The sequence below is a fragment of the Oncorhynchus keta genome, chromosome 30, assembly GCF_023373465.1.
Source record: "Oncorhynchus keta strain PuntledgeMale-10-30-2019 chromosome 30, Oket_V2, whole genome shotgun sequence".
NCBI classification, from domain to species: domain Eukaryota; kingdom Metazoa; phylum Chordata; class Actinopteri; order Salmoniformes; family Salmonidae; genus Oncorhynchus; species Oncorhynchus keta.
The window spans coordinates 58748456-58764514 of record NC_068450.1 but is presented as its reverse complement, the minus strand read 5'-3'; the positions used below and the strand labels follow the sequence as shown (position 1 = coordinate 58764514).

Genomic DNA, 16059 nt, shown 5'->3' with positions numbered 1-16059 from the left:
CTACCCTTTGCCTTGATGATAGTTTTAGTATATGTAAAGCCAGTGTTAAATAAAGAATAGTCTGATATGGGTGACAATATTACCCTATCACTTATATATTATCACTTTTTCTAATCATAGTTGCACACCTTATGTACACCGTATGTAGCCTTGCCCATAGGCCTATGAGTTTTGATAAGGTTTGTATCACAACTAAAGTGGACAAATAAAATTAAAATTAAACACATTAATTTGCTTTATAAGGGCTGTAGAGCCTAACTGGTATACATAAGCATCGCATGAGTTTCGAGTTTGGGTAAGAATTTTCACCATAAAAATGCACCTTAATAATAAAAGCACTTCTTTTGATAATGGTGTTTTCCCGCTAATGGAACATTCACGCTTCTAGCCTACTGCCGTGTGCGCATTGCTGCGCACATAATGTGAAGAAATAGCCAAAGAGTTCATCAACATTTTAAGCTAAACGTTCTGATCTGTTGCTTCAGCCTCATTGCGTAAAACAGGTTGATTGATTCTGGTGGTTGTAGAAGGGAATTATAATTATTATATTCAGCCCAATGGCACTGTGTCCACTGGCTGCAAAAGGCATGGATTTTTTTAGGGGACATTACGGCAACACGGGATGTAAGGGAATGCTGCCGGGAAATTCGAGGCATTATCAAGTGCTTGTCAAGTTGTGAATGAGAGTGATGAAGTGTGTACGGCCTGTGTAAAAAAACAAAACAAAGCAGGGCTCATGCCTTTCATGCAATGTTTTTCAAATCATCAGAGTCACATCATGCAGCCTTACAATGTATTCAAAATCAAAACATATAGTCCAACATTTGTAGAACAACTAAAGTGACATTAATAATTCTATATTAAGCATATAGGAGTACCTATCTTTGTTAACCACTCAACACGGAATAGCCGCATGTGCGCACTCCTTCAAATCGTTTGGAGAAAATATCCTTTCTATTTTATTCAGCTTTGTTCAATTGGATTCTTCATACTATAAAATAATGCCACAGAATTGTAATCAAATCTTGTCTGCTAAATGAACTAGTGTAGCCCACAGCCATATGGCATAACATAAGGATAACTCAGTGTGCCATTCTGAAATAGACTACATTTCTTCATATCATGTTTCTTTAGACCTGTCTAACATCTAATATCTAATATATGCCATTTAGCAGACGCTTTTATCCAAAGCGACTTACAGTCAGTCATGTGTGCATACATTCTATGTATGGGTGGTCCCGGGAATATTGAATCTATTGTGAGGGTGTAGACTATATTACATGGATTTATTGTGAGGGTGTAGACTATATTACATGGATTTATTAGACTTTTTAAAGTGTAGATGTTCCAAAGGTCTGCATCAGTGGCTTATACTGTAGGCTATGTGTTGAAGCCAGGAGATGCTAAATGTGTTTGCTAATTAACAGTCAATTCCCGTGAGACCGGCAGTTATTTGCTTGACCATCACCGGCTGATGACATTTTGTGACCGCCTCGGCCTAATGCACAGTACATGTAGTAAAATATGTAGTAAGCCATATCAGCCAGCTCACTTGTTTACCCTCCCATCTCCCACAGTCCTCCCTGCTCAGCGCTATCCTGGGGGAGCTGCCTCATGACAAGGGGGTGTTGAGGGTCAAAGGTCAGCTGACCTACGCCTCCCAGCAGCCCTGGGTGTTCCCTGGAACCATCCGCAGCAACATCTTGTTTGGCAAAGAGCTCCATCCTCAGAAGTATGAGAAGGTCCTGAGAGCCTGCGCCCTCAAGAGGGTAAGACACACTGAATGGAGCTCTCATGGTATTTATTCTAGGAGCGTTGCAGTGGTTGTAATGGCTTTGTGTTCAATGACTGTTAACCCCTGTTGTCGCTGTTATCACTTCTGTGTTTAGGACATGGAGCTGCTGCCAGACGGGGACCTGACATTGATAGGGGACAGAGGAGCAACCCTCAGTGGGGGACAGAAAGCTAGAGTGAACCTGGCCCGGTAAGACCACAGCTCCACTCCATACCAGAGTAGAAATGAGTTGAGGTACATTATATAGATGTGATAAATATCCTTCAGTCTCTATCTGAAAGCCTTGTTGTGTCTCAGGGCTGTGTACCAGGATGCTGATATCTACCTGCTGGACGACCCTCTAAGTGCTGTGGATGCTGAGGTCGGGAGACACCTGTTTGAACAGTGAGTGAACCACAGTTTCAGCTGAACAGGTTGTAATTTTTTAACCTTTATTTTACTGGACTTGTCCCATTGAGATAAATAATTACTTTACAAGAGACAAAATAACAGCTCAAAGTTTGACCCATTTACAACATAAAACAACCCACTACAGTTTAAAAATATACATTTACACATTGAGCAGCAAGATGATTTGGGGAGGTGTGGTGCAACTATGAAATGATGACCTCTTCCTAAAACTCAGCAAAAAAAGAAGTGTCCCTTTGAGGACCCTGTGTTTCAAAAGAGAATTCTTAAAAATCTAAATAACTTCACAGATCTTCATTGTAAAGGGTTTAAACACTGTTTCCCATGCTTGTTCAGTGAACCATAAACAATTAATGAACATGCACCTGTGGAACGGTCGTTAAGACACTAACAGCTTACAGACGGTAGGCAATTAAGGTCACAGTTATGACAAGTTAGGACACTAAAGAGGCCTTTCTACTGACTCTGAAAACACCAAAAGAAAGATGCCCAGGGTCCCTGCTCATCTGCGTGAACGTGCCTTAGGCATGCTGCAAGGAGGCATGAGGACTGTAGATGTGGCCAGAGCAATAAATAGCAACGTCCGTACTGTGAGACGCCTAAGACAGCGCTACAGGGAGACAGGACGGACAGCTGATCATCTTCGCAGTGGCAGACTACGTGTAACAACACCTGCACCTCAAACATCACACCTGCGGGACAGGTACAGGATGGCAACAACTGCCCGAGTTACACCAGGAATGCACAATCCCTCCATCAGTGCTCAGACTGTCCTCAATAGGCTGAGAGACGCTGGACTGAGGGCTTGTAGGCCTGTTGTAAGGCAGGTCCTCACCAGCAACAACATCGCCTAAAGGCACAAATCCACCGTCGCTGGATCAAACAGGACTGGAAAACAGTGCTCTTCACTGACAAGTCGCAGTTGTCTCACCAGGTGTGATGGTCGGATTTGCATTTATCGTTGAAGGAATGAGCGTTACACCGAGGCCTGTACTCTGGAGCGGGATAGACTTGGAGGTGGAGGGTCCGTCATTTTCTGGGGCGGTGTGGCACAGCATCATCGGACTGAGCTTGTTGTCATTGCAGGCAATCTCAAACGCTGTGCGTTACAGGGAAGACATTCTCCTCCCTCATGTGGTACCATTCCTGCAGGCTCATCCTGACATGACCCTCCAGCATGACAATGCCACCAGTTAGTTCTGGGAGTGATTTCCTCCAAGAAAGGAATGTCAGTGTTCTGCCATGGCCAGCGAAGAGCCTGGATCTCAATCCTATTGAGCACATCTGGGACCTGTTAGATCGGAGGACCATTCCTCCCAGAAATGTCTGGGAACTTGCAGGTGCCTTGGTGGAAGAGTGTGTTAACATCTTACCACAAGAACTGGAATATCTGGTGCAGTCCATGAGGAGGAGATGCACTGCAGTACTTAATGAAGCTGGTGGCCACACTAGATACTGACTGTTACTTTTGATTCTCCCTTTGTTCAGGGACACATTACTCCAGTTCTGTTGGTCACATGTCTGTGGAACTTGTTCAGGTTATGTCTGTTGTTCAATCTTGTTATGTTCATACAAATATTTAAACATGTTAAGTTTGCTGAAAATAAACGCAGTTGACAGTGAGGACGTTTCTTTTGGTCACATGATTCATTTTGCATATGGTTTTCTAGAAATAAAGGGTGGCTCAACTTACCCCACTATCCTTTAGTACAACTGAACTACATTCTTCCCAGACTCAGATTAGGTCTACTTACTGGCTGCTTCTTTAGGGCAGGAATGTTTTTTTGTATGGCATTTACAAGTAAAAGGATGTTCAGGGTCATGTGCATTCTCGGCAGTTAGAACAGGCCTTAGGCCTTCACCAGCAGGGTGAAACTGCTCTTAAAGTGTCCGTCTGTCTCTCTCCATGTGTCTGTGTGTCCAGGTGTATCTGTGGTATTCTGAAGAATAAGCCCCGCATCCTGGTCACCCACCAGTTGCAGTACCTCCAAGCAGCCAACCAGATCCTCGTCCTCAAGGAGGTGTGTTCCTGGCAGGGTTTAACATTCTACTCATGCTTTGTAACCTACATATGACCACCGGTGCATTTCTGCTTACCTTTAACTTGGTTGAGCACATGTCTGTCAATCTTTAGGAAATGAATAGTTCACCCAAAGGCATATGCATTTACATATGAATACAGACTCCAGAAGTCAGGCAGGGCGTTGACGTGTGTGTGTGTGTGTGTGTGTGTCAGGGTCACGTGGTAGCGAGGGGGACATACTCCGAGCTGCAGCACTCTGGGGTTGACTTCACCTCCCTGCTGAAGAGGGATGAGGAGGAGGAGCCACAAACCAACAACAATCACTCAGTGGTCAAACACGCCTTTTCCCAGAACTCAATATCCTCCCACACCTCCTCCATGCACTCTGTTAAAGATGGAGCTGACCAGCTTCCGGTGGGTCCAAACCCCACTCACTTCCTTTTCAAGCCCTTAGATACAGTCACTAGGAGGATTTTCATTCTGAAGACTCCCTGATTGTTCGTCCCTTAGTTAACAGGGTATTATCTATTATCTGTCCATGTCTCCTCCCAGGAGGAGCTTGTCCAGACAGTAGCAGAGGAGAGCCGATCGGAGGGCAACATCGGCGCCAGCCTATACTTCAAGTACTTAAACGCAGGAGCCAGCATCCTGGTTATGCTGGGCACAGTCCTCCTCAGTCTCATCGCGGAGGTATTAACGCGTCCAAAATGTCAGGCAATGAATAGCCATATGTCACCATTCTACCTCATAGCATCTACAGTAAATACAAGCATTTTGACTTCTGATAGATGTGTGCAAAATCGAACTCTGAACACATCAGTGCATTGGAACCAATGACATTGCAATGGTCGAACCAACTATAATGTAATTTGTCACCCACAGGTAGCGTATGTTCTTCAGGATTGGTGGCTGGCTTATTGGTAAGAAGCATCTATCGTTACGGTAGTTATTTGTTTCACAGTTCAGTTGGACTATAGTGAACATTCAAATAACAATGCTGTTTGATTGACAGGGCAGGAGAGCAGGAGAAACTCAATATTAACAGCACTATGATTGTCCAAAATGGCCTCAACATCACTCAAGAATTGGACCTCCGTTTCTACGTGGGTATTTATGCAGGTATACAGAGGAAGAGCATTCCTAAATATACTGTATATAAATATACTGTACATTTCCTTCTCCCTTTAAGGAATATTTTGCAAGTAAGTATGAGGTTGTCCCCTTCCCTGGGATGAAGCTTGGGAAAAGCGTGTAATGACTGACAAGTCACCTTCTCTGTGTTCAGGTTTGACTCTGGCCTCAGTCATCTTTGGCTTTGCCAGGAGTCTGGTGATGTTCAATGTGCTGGTGAAAGCTGCTCAGTCTCTGCACAACCGCATGTTCAACTCTATCCTCCGGACACCTGTACGCTTCTTTGACATTAACCCAATTGGTGAGAAACCCCCCTGTGAAATAGAAACGGTTTGTGTTGTCTTGTTCTTGTTGAGTACAATACAATTACTTGGAATTGATTCCTGACCTCAAAATGCTTTGAAACCGGTTAGGGTGAGATGGGTTGAAGGGTTAAATGTTCTCTTCCCACTGGGAACAGATATAATTTCAACATCTAGTTGAGATTTACATTTGGTGTAAAGTGTATATACAGTTGAAGTCTGAAGTTTACATACACCTTAGCCAAATACATTTAAACTCACTTTTTCACAATTCCTGACATTTAATCCAAGTAAAAATGTTCCTGTCTTACGTCAGTTAGGATCACCAATTTATTTTAAGAATGTGACATTTTAGAATAATAGGAGAGAGAAAGATTTATTTATTTCATCACATTCCCAGTGGGTCAGAAGTATACATACACTCCATTAGTATTTGGTAGCATTGCCTTTAAATTGTTTAACTTTGGTCAAATGTTTCGGATAGCCTTCCACAAGCTTCCCACAACAAGTTCGGTGAATTTTGGCCCGTTCCTCCTGAGCTGGTGTAACTGAGTCAGGTTTGTAGGTTCGCACACACTTTTTCAGTTCTGCCCACACATTTTCTATGGGATTGAGGTCAGGGCGTTGTCATGGCCACTCCAATACCTCGACTTTGTTGTCCTGAAGCTGTTTTGCAACAACTTTGTAAGTATGCTTGGGGTCATTGTCCATTTGGAGAACCCATTTGCGACCAAGCTTTAACTTCCTGACTGATGTCTTGAGATGTTGCTTCAATAGATCCACAATTTTCCTACCTCATGATTCCATCTATTTTGTGAAGTGTACCAGTCCCTCCTGCAGCAAAGCACCCCCACAACATGCTCCCACCCCCGTGCTTCACGGTTGGGATTGTGTTCTTTGGCTTGCACGCCTCACCCTTTTTCCTCCAAACACGATGGTCATTAATGGCCAAACAGTTTTGTGTTTCATCAGACCAGAGGACATTTCTCCAAAAAGTACAATCTTTGTCCCCATGTGCCGTTGCAAACCATATCCTTTTTTATGGCTTCTTCATTGCTGAGCAGCCTTTCATGTTATGTCGATATAGGACATGTTTTACTGTGGATGTAGATACTTTTGTACCGGTTTTCTCCAGCATCTTATCAAGTTCCTTTGCTGTTGTTCTGGGACTGATTTGCACTTTTCGCACCACAGTACGTTCATCTCTAGGAGACAGAAGGCATCTCCTTCCTGAGCGGTATGACGACTGCGTGGTCCCATGGTGTTTATACTTGCGTACTATTGTTTGTACAGATGAACATGGTACCTTCAGGCGTTTGGAAATTGCTCCCTAGGATGAACCAGACTTGGAGGTCTACAATTCTTTTTCTGAGGTCTTTGCTAATTTCTTTTAATTTTCCCATGATGTCAAGCAAAGAGGCACTGAGTTTGAAGGTAAACCTTGAAATATATCCACAGGTAACCTCCAATTGAGTCAATTAGCCTATCAGAAGCTTCTAAAGCCATGACATCATTCTGGAATATTCCAAGCTGTTTAAAGGCACAGTCAATTTGGTGTATGTAAACTTCGGACCCACTGGAATTGTGATACATAAGTGAAATAGTTTGTCTGTAAACAATTGTGAAAATTACTTGTGTCATGCACAAAGTAGATGTCCTAACCAACTTGCCAAAACTATAGTTTGTTAACAAGAAACTTGTGGAGTGGTTGAAAAACTAGTTTTAATGACTCCAACCTCATTGTCTGTACATAAATATATATTTCAGTCATTGGATTTAGGTTAAAAGTTGGATGAAAAAAATACCAAATTCCCTTACGTTTGTTAGGAATTGAAAACTGGTCAAGTTGTAGACAAATGCTTGATGCAAAATACAAGGCGAACAACTTCTTTATTTAAAGGTTTAATAGACAAACATATGCACATGGAAAGACCGAAACATTCCTTTAAGTTTGCAGCAAAGCTCTCCCCCTCCAGAGGAGAGGGAGGAACTAAATACTCTTGCCTTACCTGTTCGCTGTTTCATCCTTCCGTGTGTGGTGCCAAAGCATTAAATCAAGGCTAAGACCTTGGGGTTGAATAGCCTATACAATTTAAAACGTCTTAATGGCTTAATCAACCAGTACACCCATGGTCGATTTTATGGCTCAGGGTCCCAGATACCAGTAACTAAGACCTGATTTATGGTGACCTCTGGCCTTACATAGAGATTCAATAGGGAATAGTCATCCAAATATAGCATTCTTAGCACGTTGATGACTTTTTAAAAATCCAATCAGTTTTCCACGTTGATCAATCATCACCACATTGAATTTGTTTTGTTGAAATGACATGGGAAACGGCATTGATTCAACCAGTTTTTCATCCTGTTCTACCACAGGAAGAATTCTCAACAGGTTCTCTAAGGACATTGGCCAGCTGGACTCCATGCTACCTATTACCTTTGTTGACTTCAGTCAGGTAAGTGAGTTTATAGCCCTAGAGGGGAACACCTATGTATTTTGGCAGGCGGAAAGATTTCCCAATCCAGTGTCTATAAATCTTTTCTTCTCATGTCTCCTGGGGCGTATCCGATTTTCCACAGTTGATCCTGCAGAATATTGGCGTGCTGGCAGTGGCAGCGGCAGTCATGCCCTGGATCCTCATTCCTGTCGTTCCTCTACTTATCATATTCCTGTTTCTGAGGCGCTACTTCCTGCAGACGTCACGGGACGTCAAACGCCTGGAGTCCACCAGTGAGTGACAGGACTGACTGGGACAGTGAGGGGAGGCAAGGGACAAATGATAATTGTACATTTGCTCTATTAATGTGTATGATTTCTTTTTGTGTCTGCAGGCGTGTGTGAGTTTATGTATTTCCTGTGTTCTGCAGCTCGGAGTCCCGTCTTCTCCCACCTGTCCTCGTCCCTCCAAGGTCTGTGGACGATCCGAGCTTTCAGAGCCGAGGAGAGATTCCAGAACACCTTTGACACTTATCAGGATCTGCACTCAGAGTCCTGGTTCCTGTTCCTGGTCACTTCTCGCTGGTTCGCTCTCCGACTGGATGGAATCTGCGCGGCCTTTGTCACTGTCACCGCCTTTGGCTGCCTATTCCTCAGAGATGGTAAGAGGTTGAATTATTATTGCTTAAATGTCACACCGTATGTAGTGCACTTTTGACCAGTGCCTTAACCTCTCTAGGATAGGGGACGCTTGCGTCCCACTTGGCCAAAAGCCAGGGAAAATGCAGCGCGGCAAAATCAAATAAAATGATATAAAAATCGAACTTTCATTAAATCAAACATGTAAGATACTAAATTAAAGCTACACGCGATGTGAATCCAGCCAACATGTCAGATTTTAAAAACGCTTTTCGGCGAAAGCATAAGAAGCTATTATCTGATGATAGCACAACGGTAAACAAAGAGTAGCATATTTCAACCCTGCTAGGCGCTACACAAAACGCAGAAATAAAATATAAAACATGCCTTACCTTTGACGAGCTTCTCTTGTTGGCACTCCAATATGTCCCATAAACATCACAATTGGTCCTTTTGTTCAATTAATTCCGTCCATATTTCCAACATGTCCATTTATTTGACGTGTTTGATCCAGAAAAAAAACAGCTTCCAATTTGCGCAACGTCACCACAAAATATCTCAGAAGTTAACTGTAAACTTTGCCAAAACATTTCAAACTATTTTTGTAATACAACTTTAGGTATTTTTAAACGTCAATAATCGATAAAATTGAAGACGGGATGATCTGTGTTCAATACAGGAAGAAAACAAACTGAAGCTAGCTTTCAGGTCACGCGTCTCTAACTAACAGTACACTTAAAGTGACCCTCGTTCAAGATGGCCGTACTTCTTCATTACACAAAGGAATAACCTCAACCAATTTCTAAACACTGTTGACATCCAGTGGAAGCGATAGGAACTGCAAGAAGGTCCCTCGGAAATCTGGATTCCCAATGAAAACACATTGAAAAGAGAGTGACCTCAAAAAAAAAATCTGAATGGTTTGTCCTCGGGGTTTCACCTGCTAAATAAGTTCTGTTATACACAGACATGATTCAAACAGTTTTAGAAACTTCAGAGTGTTTTCTATCCAAATCTACTAATAATGTATATATTATCGGGATGAGTAGCAGGCAGTTGAATTTGGGCATGCATTTCATCCGGACGTGAAAATATTGCCCCCTGTCACCAAGAAGTTAAGGCTACAGAGCAATAGTCAGTCATTCAGACAGGTTACCATGGCATTCTTTGGCACAGGGACTATGGTGGTCTGATTGAAATGTAGGTATAACAGACTAGGTCAGGGAGAGGTTGAAAATATAATTGAAGACACTTGCCAGCTGGTCAGCATAAGCTCTTGAGTACACATGGTAATCCATCTGGTCCTGCGACCTTGTGAATATTAACCTGATTAAAGTTCTTACTCACGTCAGCTACGGAGGACGTGATCATACAGTCGTCTGGAACAGCTAGTGCTCTCATGCATGATTGTGTTGCTAGTCTCAAAGCGAGCATTTAGCTCATCTGGTAGGCTTACGTCTCTGGGCAGCTCGGTTTCCCTTTGTAATCCGTGATCGTTTGCAAGCCCTGCCACATCCGACGGGTGCCAGAGGATTCGATCTTAGTGCTGTATTGACGCTTTGCCTGTTTTATGGCTCGTCTGAGCTCGTAGTGGGATTTCTTATTAGCGTCCGGATTTGTGTCCGTCTCCTTGAAAGCGGCAGCTCTAGCCTTTAACTCATTGCGGATGTTGCCTGTAATCCATGGCTTCTGGTTAATGACATGCTATGTAGCCAATTAATTGAGTAAATGTTCTTATCTGTCCTAAATCAGGGCTGGAGGCAGGAGCTGTGGGTTTGGTGTTGTCCTACGCTGTCACCCTTCTTGGGAGCTTCCAATGGACCATTCGTCAGAGTGCAGAGATGGAGAACATGGTAAGATCACATTAAAGTCCTAACTCTGGTATTGTCCATCCCTCAGCTCCCCAGGGCCTTTTACAATATATGAAGGATTTTACCTGGGAATGAATATCCACAGAGAAATTAATCAAACCCAGAGATCTGCAGAAATAAGATTAATTGGAATCAAAGTATTTTAATTGCATCCTGTAATTCAGGAATGTTTAGCTGAAACAGCTCACTTAAGAAAACAGGGTGAGGATTATTGAAGTTCTGTAAAGTTTTATAATTTAAAAGCCATACTATCATAAGACCAAGGTTAACCAAGCTCCCAGTCTCAGAGTGGGCCGGTCGACGAGATTAGAACCAGGTTTGTTTAATTAGTATGGTAATTTATTCACCGTCCTCAGATGACATCAGTAGAGAGGGTGGTGGAGTACACAGAGCTGGAGAGTGAAGCACCCTGGGAAACCCAGAAACATCCTCCTCCCGAGTGGCCAAGCCAAGGCCTCATCACCTTTGACCGGGTCAGCTTCTCCTACAGCTCAGACGGACCTGTGGTCCTGAAGGACATGAAGGCCATGTTCAGGCCCAAAGAGAAGGTTGGCATCGTGGGCAGGACAGGTGCGGGGAAAAGCTCCCTGGTATCGGTGCTCTTCCGCCTGGCAGAGCCAGAGGGCAGGATCTACATTGATGGAGTTCTGACCTCCGAGATCGGCCTTCATGACCTGCGCCAGAAGATGTCCATCATACCTCAGGTACGGTGCGCATTCGGGAAAGTATTCCGACCCCTTTACTTTTTCCCCATTTTGTTACGTTACAGCCTTATTCTAAAATGGATTAACCTCTTGATTCTAGCCATCCCGGATCCGGGATCGTGAATACAGCCTCAAGCTCATTACCATAACGCAACGTTAACTATTCATGAAAATTGCAAATGAAATGAAATAAATATGCTAGCTCTCAAGCTTAGCCTTTTGTTAACAACACTGTCCTCAGATTTTCAAAATATGCTTTTCAACCATAGCAAAACAAGCATTTGTGTAACAGTATTGATAGCTAGCGTAGCATTTAGCGTTAGCATTCAACGGGCAACATTTTCACAAAAACAAGAAAACCATTCAAATAAAATCATTTACCTTTGAAGAACTTCAGATGTTTTCAATGATGAGACTCTCAGTTAGATAGCAAATGTTCAGTTTTTCCAAAAAGATTATTTGTTTAGGACAAATCGCTCCGTTTTGTTCATCATGTTTAGCTACGAAAAAAACCTGTATCCAGGAGTGTAATTATCCCGCAAGCTCATTAGCATAACACAACGTTAACTATTCATGAAAATCGCAAATGAAAATAAATATATTAGCTCTCAAGCTTAGCCTTTTGTTAACAACACTGTCATCTCAGATTTTCAAAATATGCTTTTCAACCATACCAAAACAAGCATTTGTGTAACAGTATTGATAGCTAGCGTAGCATTTAACGTTAGCATTCAGCAGGCAACATTTTCACAAAAACAAGAAAAGCATTCAAATAAAATCATTTACCTTTGAAGAACTTCGGATGTTTTCAATGAGGAGACTCTCAGTTAGATAGCAAATGTTCCGTTTTTCCTGAAAGATTATTTGTGTAGGAGAAATCGCTCCGTTTTGTTCGTCACGTTTTGGCTACCAAAAAAAAAAAAAAAAATTCAGTCATCAAAACGCCAAACTTTTTTCCAAATTAACTCCATAATATCGACTGAAACATGGTAAACGTTGTTTAGAATCAATCCTCAAGGTGTTTTTCACATATCTCTTCGATGATATATCGTTCGTGGAAGTCTCCTCTCTCCTCTGAATCACATGGCTGAATGCATGCAGTTGAAGATTACGCACCAATTTCGACAAAGGACACCGGGCGGACACCTGGTAAATGTAGTCTCTTATGGCCAATCTTCCAATGATATGCCTACAAACACGTCACAATGCTGCAGACACCTTGGGGAAACGGCAGAACGTGTAGGCTCGTTTAGGGCGCATTCACAGCCATATAAGGAGACAATGGAAAACGTCGCCTCAAAAATGTTGCTCATTTCCTGTTTGAAGTTTCATCTTGGTTTCGCCTGTAGCATCAGTTCTGTGGCACTCACAGATAATATATTTGCAGTTTTGGAAACGTCAGTGTTTTCTTTCCAAAGCTGTCAATTATATGCATAGTCGAGCATCTTTTCGTGACAAAATATCTTGTTTAAAATGGGAACATTTTTTTTATCCATAAATTAAAAGAGCGCCCCCTATATCCAAGAAGTTAAATCGTTTTTTCCCCTCAATCTACACACAATACCCTATAATGAAGCAAAAACAGTTTGACATTTTTGCAAATGTATTAAAAATAAAAAACTGAAATATGACATATGCATAAGTATTCAGACCCTTTACTCAGTACTTTGAAGCACCTTTGGCAGCGATTACAGCCGCAAGTCTTATTGGGTATGATGCTACAAGCTTGGCACAACTGTATTTTGGGAGTTTCTCCTATTCTTCTCTGCAGATGCTCTCAAGCTCTGTCAGGTTGGATGGGGAGCGTTGCTGCACAGCTATTTCCAGGTCTCTCCAGAGATGTTAGATCTGGTTCATGTCCGGGGTCTGGCTGGGCCACTCAAGGACATTGAGACTTGTCCTGAAAACACTCCTGCACTGTCTTGGCTGTGTGCTAAGGGTCATTGTCCTGTTGGAAGGTGAACCTTTGCCCTGGTCTGCGGTCCTGAGCGCTCTGGAACAGGTTTTCATCAAGGATCGCTCTGTGCTTTGCTCCATTCATCTTTCCCTTGATCCTGACTAGTCTCCCAGTCCCTTTTAGGTGTCTCTTGGCAAACTTCAAGTCGGCGTTCATGTGTCTTTAACTGAGGAGTGGCTTCCGTCTTGCCACTCTACCATAAAGGCCTGATTGGTGGAGTGCTGCAAGGATTGGCCTTATGTAAGGTTCTCCCATCTCCACAGAGGAACTCTGGAGCTCTGTCAAAATGACCATCTGGTTCTTGGTCACCTCCCTGACCAAAGTCCCGACTGCTCAATTTGGCCAGGCGGCCAGTTCTAGGAAGAGTCTTGGTGGTTCCAAACTCCTTAATTTCAGAATGGATGCCACTGTATTCTTGGGGACCTTCATTGCTGCATAAATGTTTTGGTACCCTTCCCCAGATCTGTGCCTCAACATAATCCTAATGGACAATTCCTTCTTCCTCATAGCTTGGTTTTAGCTCTGACTTGCACCGTCAACTGTAGGACCTCAGGTGTTTGCCGTTCCAAATAATTTCCAATCATTTGAATTTACCACATTTGGACTCCAATTAAGTTGTAGGTACATGTCAAGGATGGTAAATGGAAACAGGATGCACCAGAGCTCAATTTCGAGTCTGATAGCAAAGGGTCTGAATAATATACAGTACCAGTCAAAAGTTTGGACAGACCGACTCATTCCAGTGTTTTTATTTATTTGTAGTATTTTCTACATCGAAGAGAAACTTTGAAATAACACATTTGGATTCATGTAGTAACCAAAGAAGTTGATAAACAAATCAAAATGTTATATTTTATATTCTTCTAAGAAGCCACCCTTTGCCTTGATGACAATGTACAATGTAGAAAATGTGGTGTCTGAACTTGACTGGTACTGTATATCACTTTTGTTTACAAAACTAAACTCGTTTTCGCTTTGTCATTATGGGTATTGTGTGCAGATGGATGACGAAAACAATTTATTTAATCAATTTTAGATTAAGACTGTAACGCAACAAAATGTGGAAAAATTCAAGGGGTCTGAATACTTTCCAAATGCACTATAGCTACTGTGGGAGGATATTCTGTGGTTGCTCTGTCCCTTAGTCCTTCTCTTTTCAGATATGGCTCTGTTAGAGCTTATTACATTTTTCTGTTTGTGGCCCCTCTGTTCTGCAGGACCCAGTGCTTTTCACCGGCACCATGAGGAAGAACCTGGACCCTTTCCACCAGCACACAGACGAAGACCTGTGGAACGCTCTCCAAGAGGTACTGCTCCTCAGTCTCCCATTGATGCAGATACAGTAACGGGATATACTCACACACATTTACATACAGGTTAATGGGCTTTTGGTGGCATCTGGGTCTTATTCCAGTAACTGTTTCCTCTCCAGGTCCAGCTGAAGTCTGTTGTGGAGGAGCTGCCCAATAAGATGGAGACGGTTCTGGCCGAGTCGGGCTCCAACTTCAGTGTGGGTCAGAGGCAGCTGGTCTGTCTGGCCCGAGCCGTCCTGAGGAAGAACCGCATCATCATCATTGACGAGGCCACGGCCAACGTGGACCCCAGGTACAGAGCTGCCTCTCTCTCACTCACTCACACACACACACACACACACACACACACGACTGTCTGTCCTTTAGAGCTAATCAGCAGAGGCAGCTGATGTGCTTTACGACTGAGAGGCATCTACTAGTCAAGCAAAGCGTGATGGTGTTTCTATATCTTGGTTGAGTCTCTTTCCTGATTAACTGTGTCCTGGATCTGTAGAACAGACGAGCTGATCCAGAAGACAATACGAGACAAATTCAGGGAATGCACCGTGCTCACAATCGCCCACCGCCTCAACACCATCATCGACAGCGACCGCATTCTGGTGAGAGCTCTTACCTTCAAGTAGACCAATCTGTCTCAAACACAAGATAAAAAAACGGGGGGGGGGGGGCATCCCCCTGAAGAAAAAAAAAGTGTGTTGGGGAACTCAGTCTGGCTTTAAACTTACTCATGAAGGTTGTAATAGTAGAATGCAATTTTGAAATTGGGTAATGCATCAGAAGTTTTCCTCGTTGTGTCAGTCATTGCAGACCTTACAGAGCTATTTATAACTTGCCAGAAATGTCCAGATCAACTAGGCCATGTCAGCTAACATTTTTGTTTGAGTTTTAAAATGGCAAAATGTATAGAATTGCAGGAAATAAGCTTTAAACCTGCTAAATGTTCTCTCCGGCAACAAGAGAGGTGTGAACAGAACAGAAAAAGACAGGGGGCACGGGATGTTTCCCAATGCTGGAAAGGGGCCTGAGTGAAACTGCTTGGGAACCCCATAGAATTTCAGTCCAGCCAGGTTGACTTACTGACCGTTGACCCTGCCTTCAGGTGCTAGGCGCTGGTATGATCCAGGAGTTTGACGAGCCGTACGTCCTGCTTCAGAACCAGGAAAGTGCCCTCTACAGGACAGTCCAGCAGATGGGCAAGGCTGAGGCAGCTTCCTTGCTGGAATCAGCCAAACAGGTGAACACTGACACTGCATCCCAACCCAGCACACACATTCTCTCAACCTAACTTGATGTCTTTAGTTTAATCAATACACTAACAATTTATTCAAAAGAGTTTGGCCAGAAAATCTGTATAATTTGTTACATTTTATTCCATCATTGCCATGGCTAATGACTTGACTGGTATATTACACTTTTGGTGAATTCTGATGGCCCAACTGAAAATGTCTACCAAGTCACTGACACAGTTCACAATAT

At 43.0% G+C, this 16059-nt stretch overlaps 1 protein-coding gene across 5 annotated transcripts in view; it reads left to right on the top strand.

Annotated features, from left to right (window-relative positions):
• Positions 1-16059, top strand: part of LOC118363828 (ATP-binding cassette sub-family C member 4-like) — a 66784-nt gene that overhangs the window by 48448 nt on the left and 2277 nt on the right. For 3 of the 5 annotated variants that reach the window (XM_035745080.2, XM_035745084.2, XM_035745081.2), the window contains exons 11-28: positions 1578-1769; positions 1890-1984; positions 2093-2179; positions 4128-4224; positions 4440-4640; positions 4779-4916; positions 5109-5146; positions 5239-5345; positions 5512-5658; positions 8039-8118; positions 8243-8393; positions 8495-8761; positions 10491-10591; positions 10966-11313; positions 14488-14577; positions 14703-14875; positions 15077-15182; positions 15683-15817. In XM_035745080.2, the coding sequence (XP_035600973.2) occupies positions 1578-1769; positions 1890-1984; positions 2093-2179; positions 4128-4224; positions 4440-4640; positions 4779-4916; positions 5109-5146; positions 5239-5345; positions 5512-5658; positions 8039-8118; positions 8243-8393; positions 8495-8761; positions 10491-10591; positions 10966-11313; positions 14488-14577; positions 14703-14875; positions 15077-15182; positions 15683-15817 (2553 nt within the window). The remainder of the gene's footprint in view (positions 1-1577; positions 1770-1889; positions 1985-2092; positions 2180-4127; positions 4225-4439; positions 4641-4778; positions 4917-5108; positions 5147-5238; positions 5346-5511; positions 5659-8038; positions 8119-8242; positions 8394-8494; positions 8762-10490; positions 10592-10965; positions 11314-14487; positions 14578-14702; positions 14876-15076; positions 15183-15682; positions 15818-16059) is intronic. The other 2 variants (XM_035745082.2, XM_035745083.2) reach the window with 1 other exon arrangement.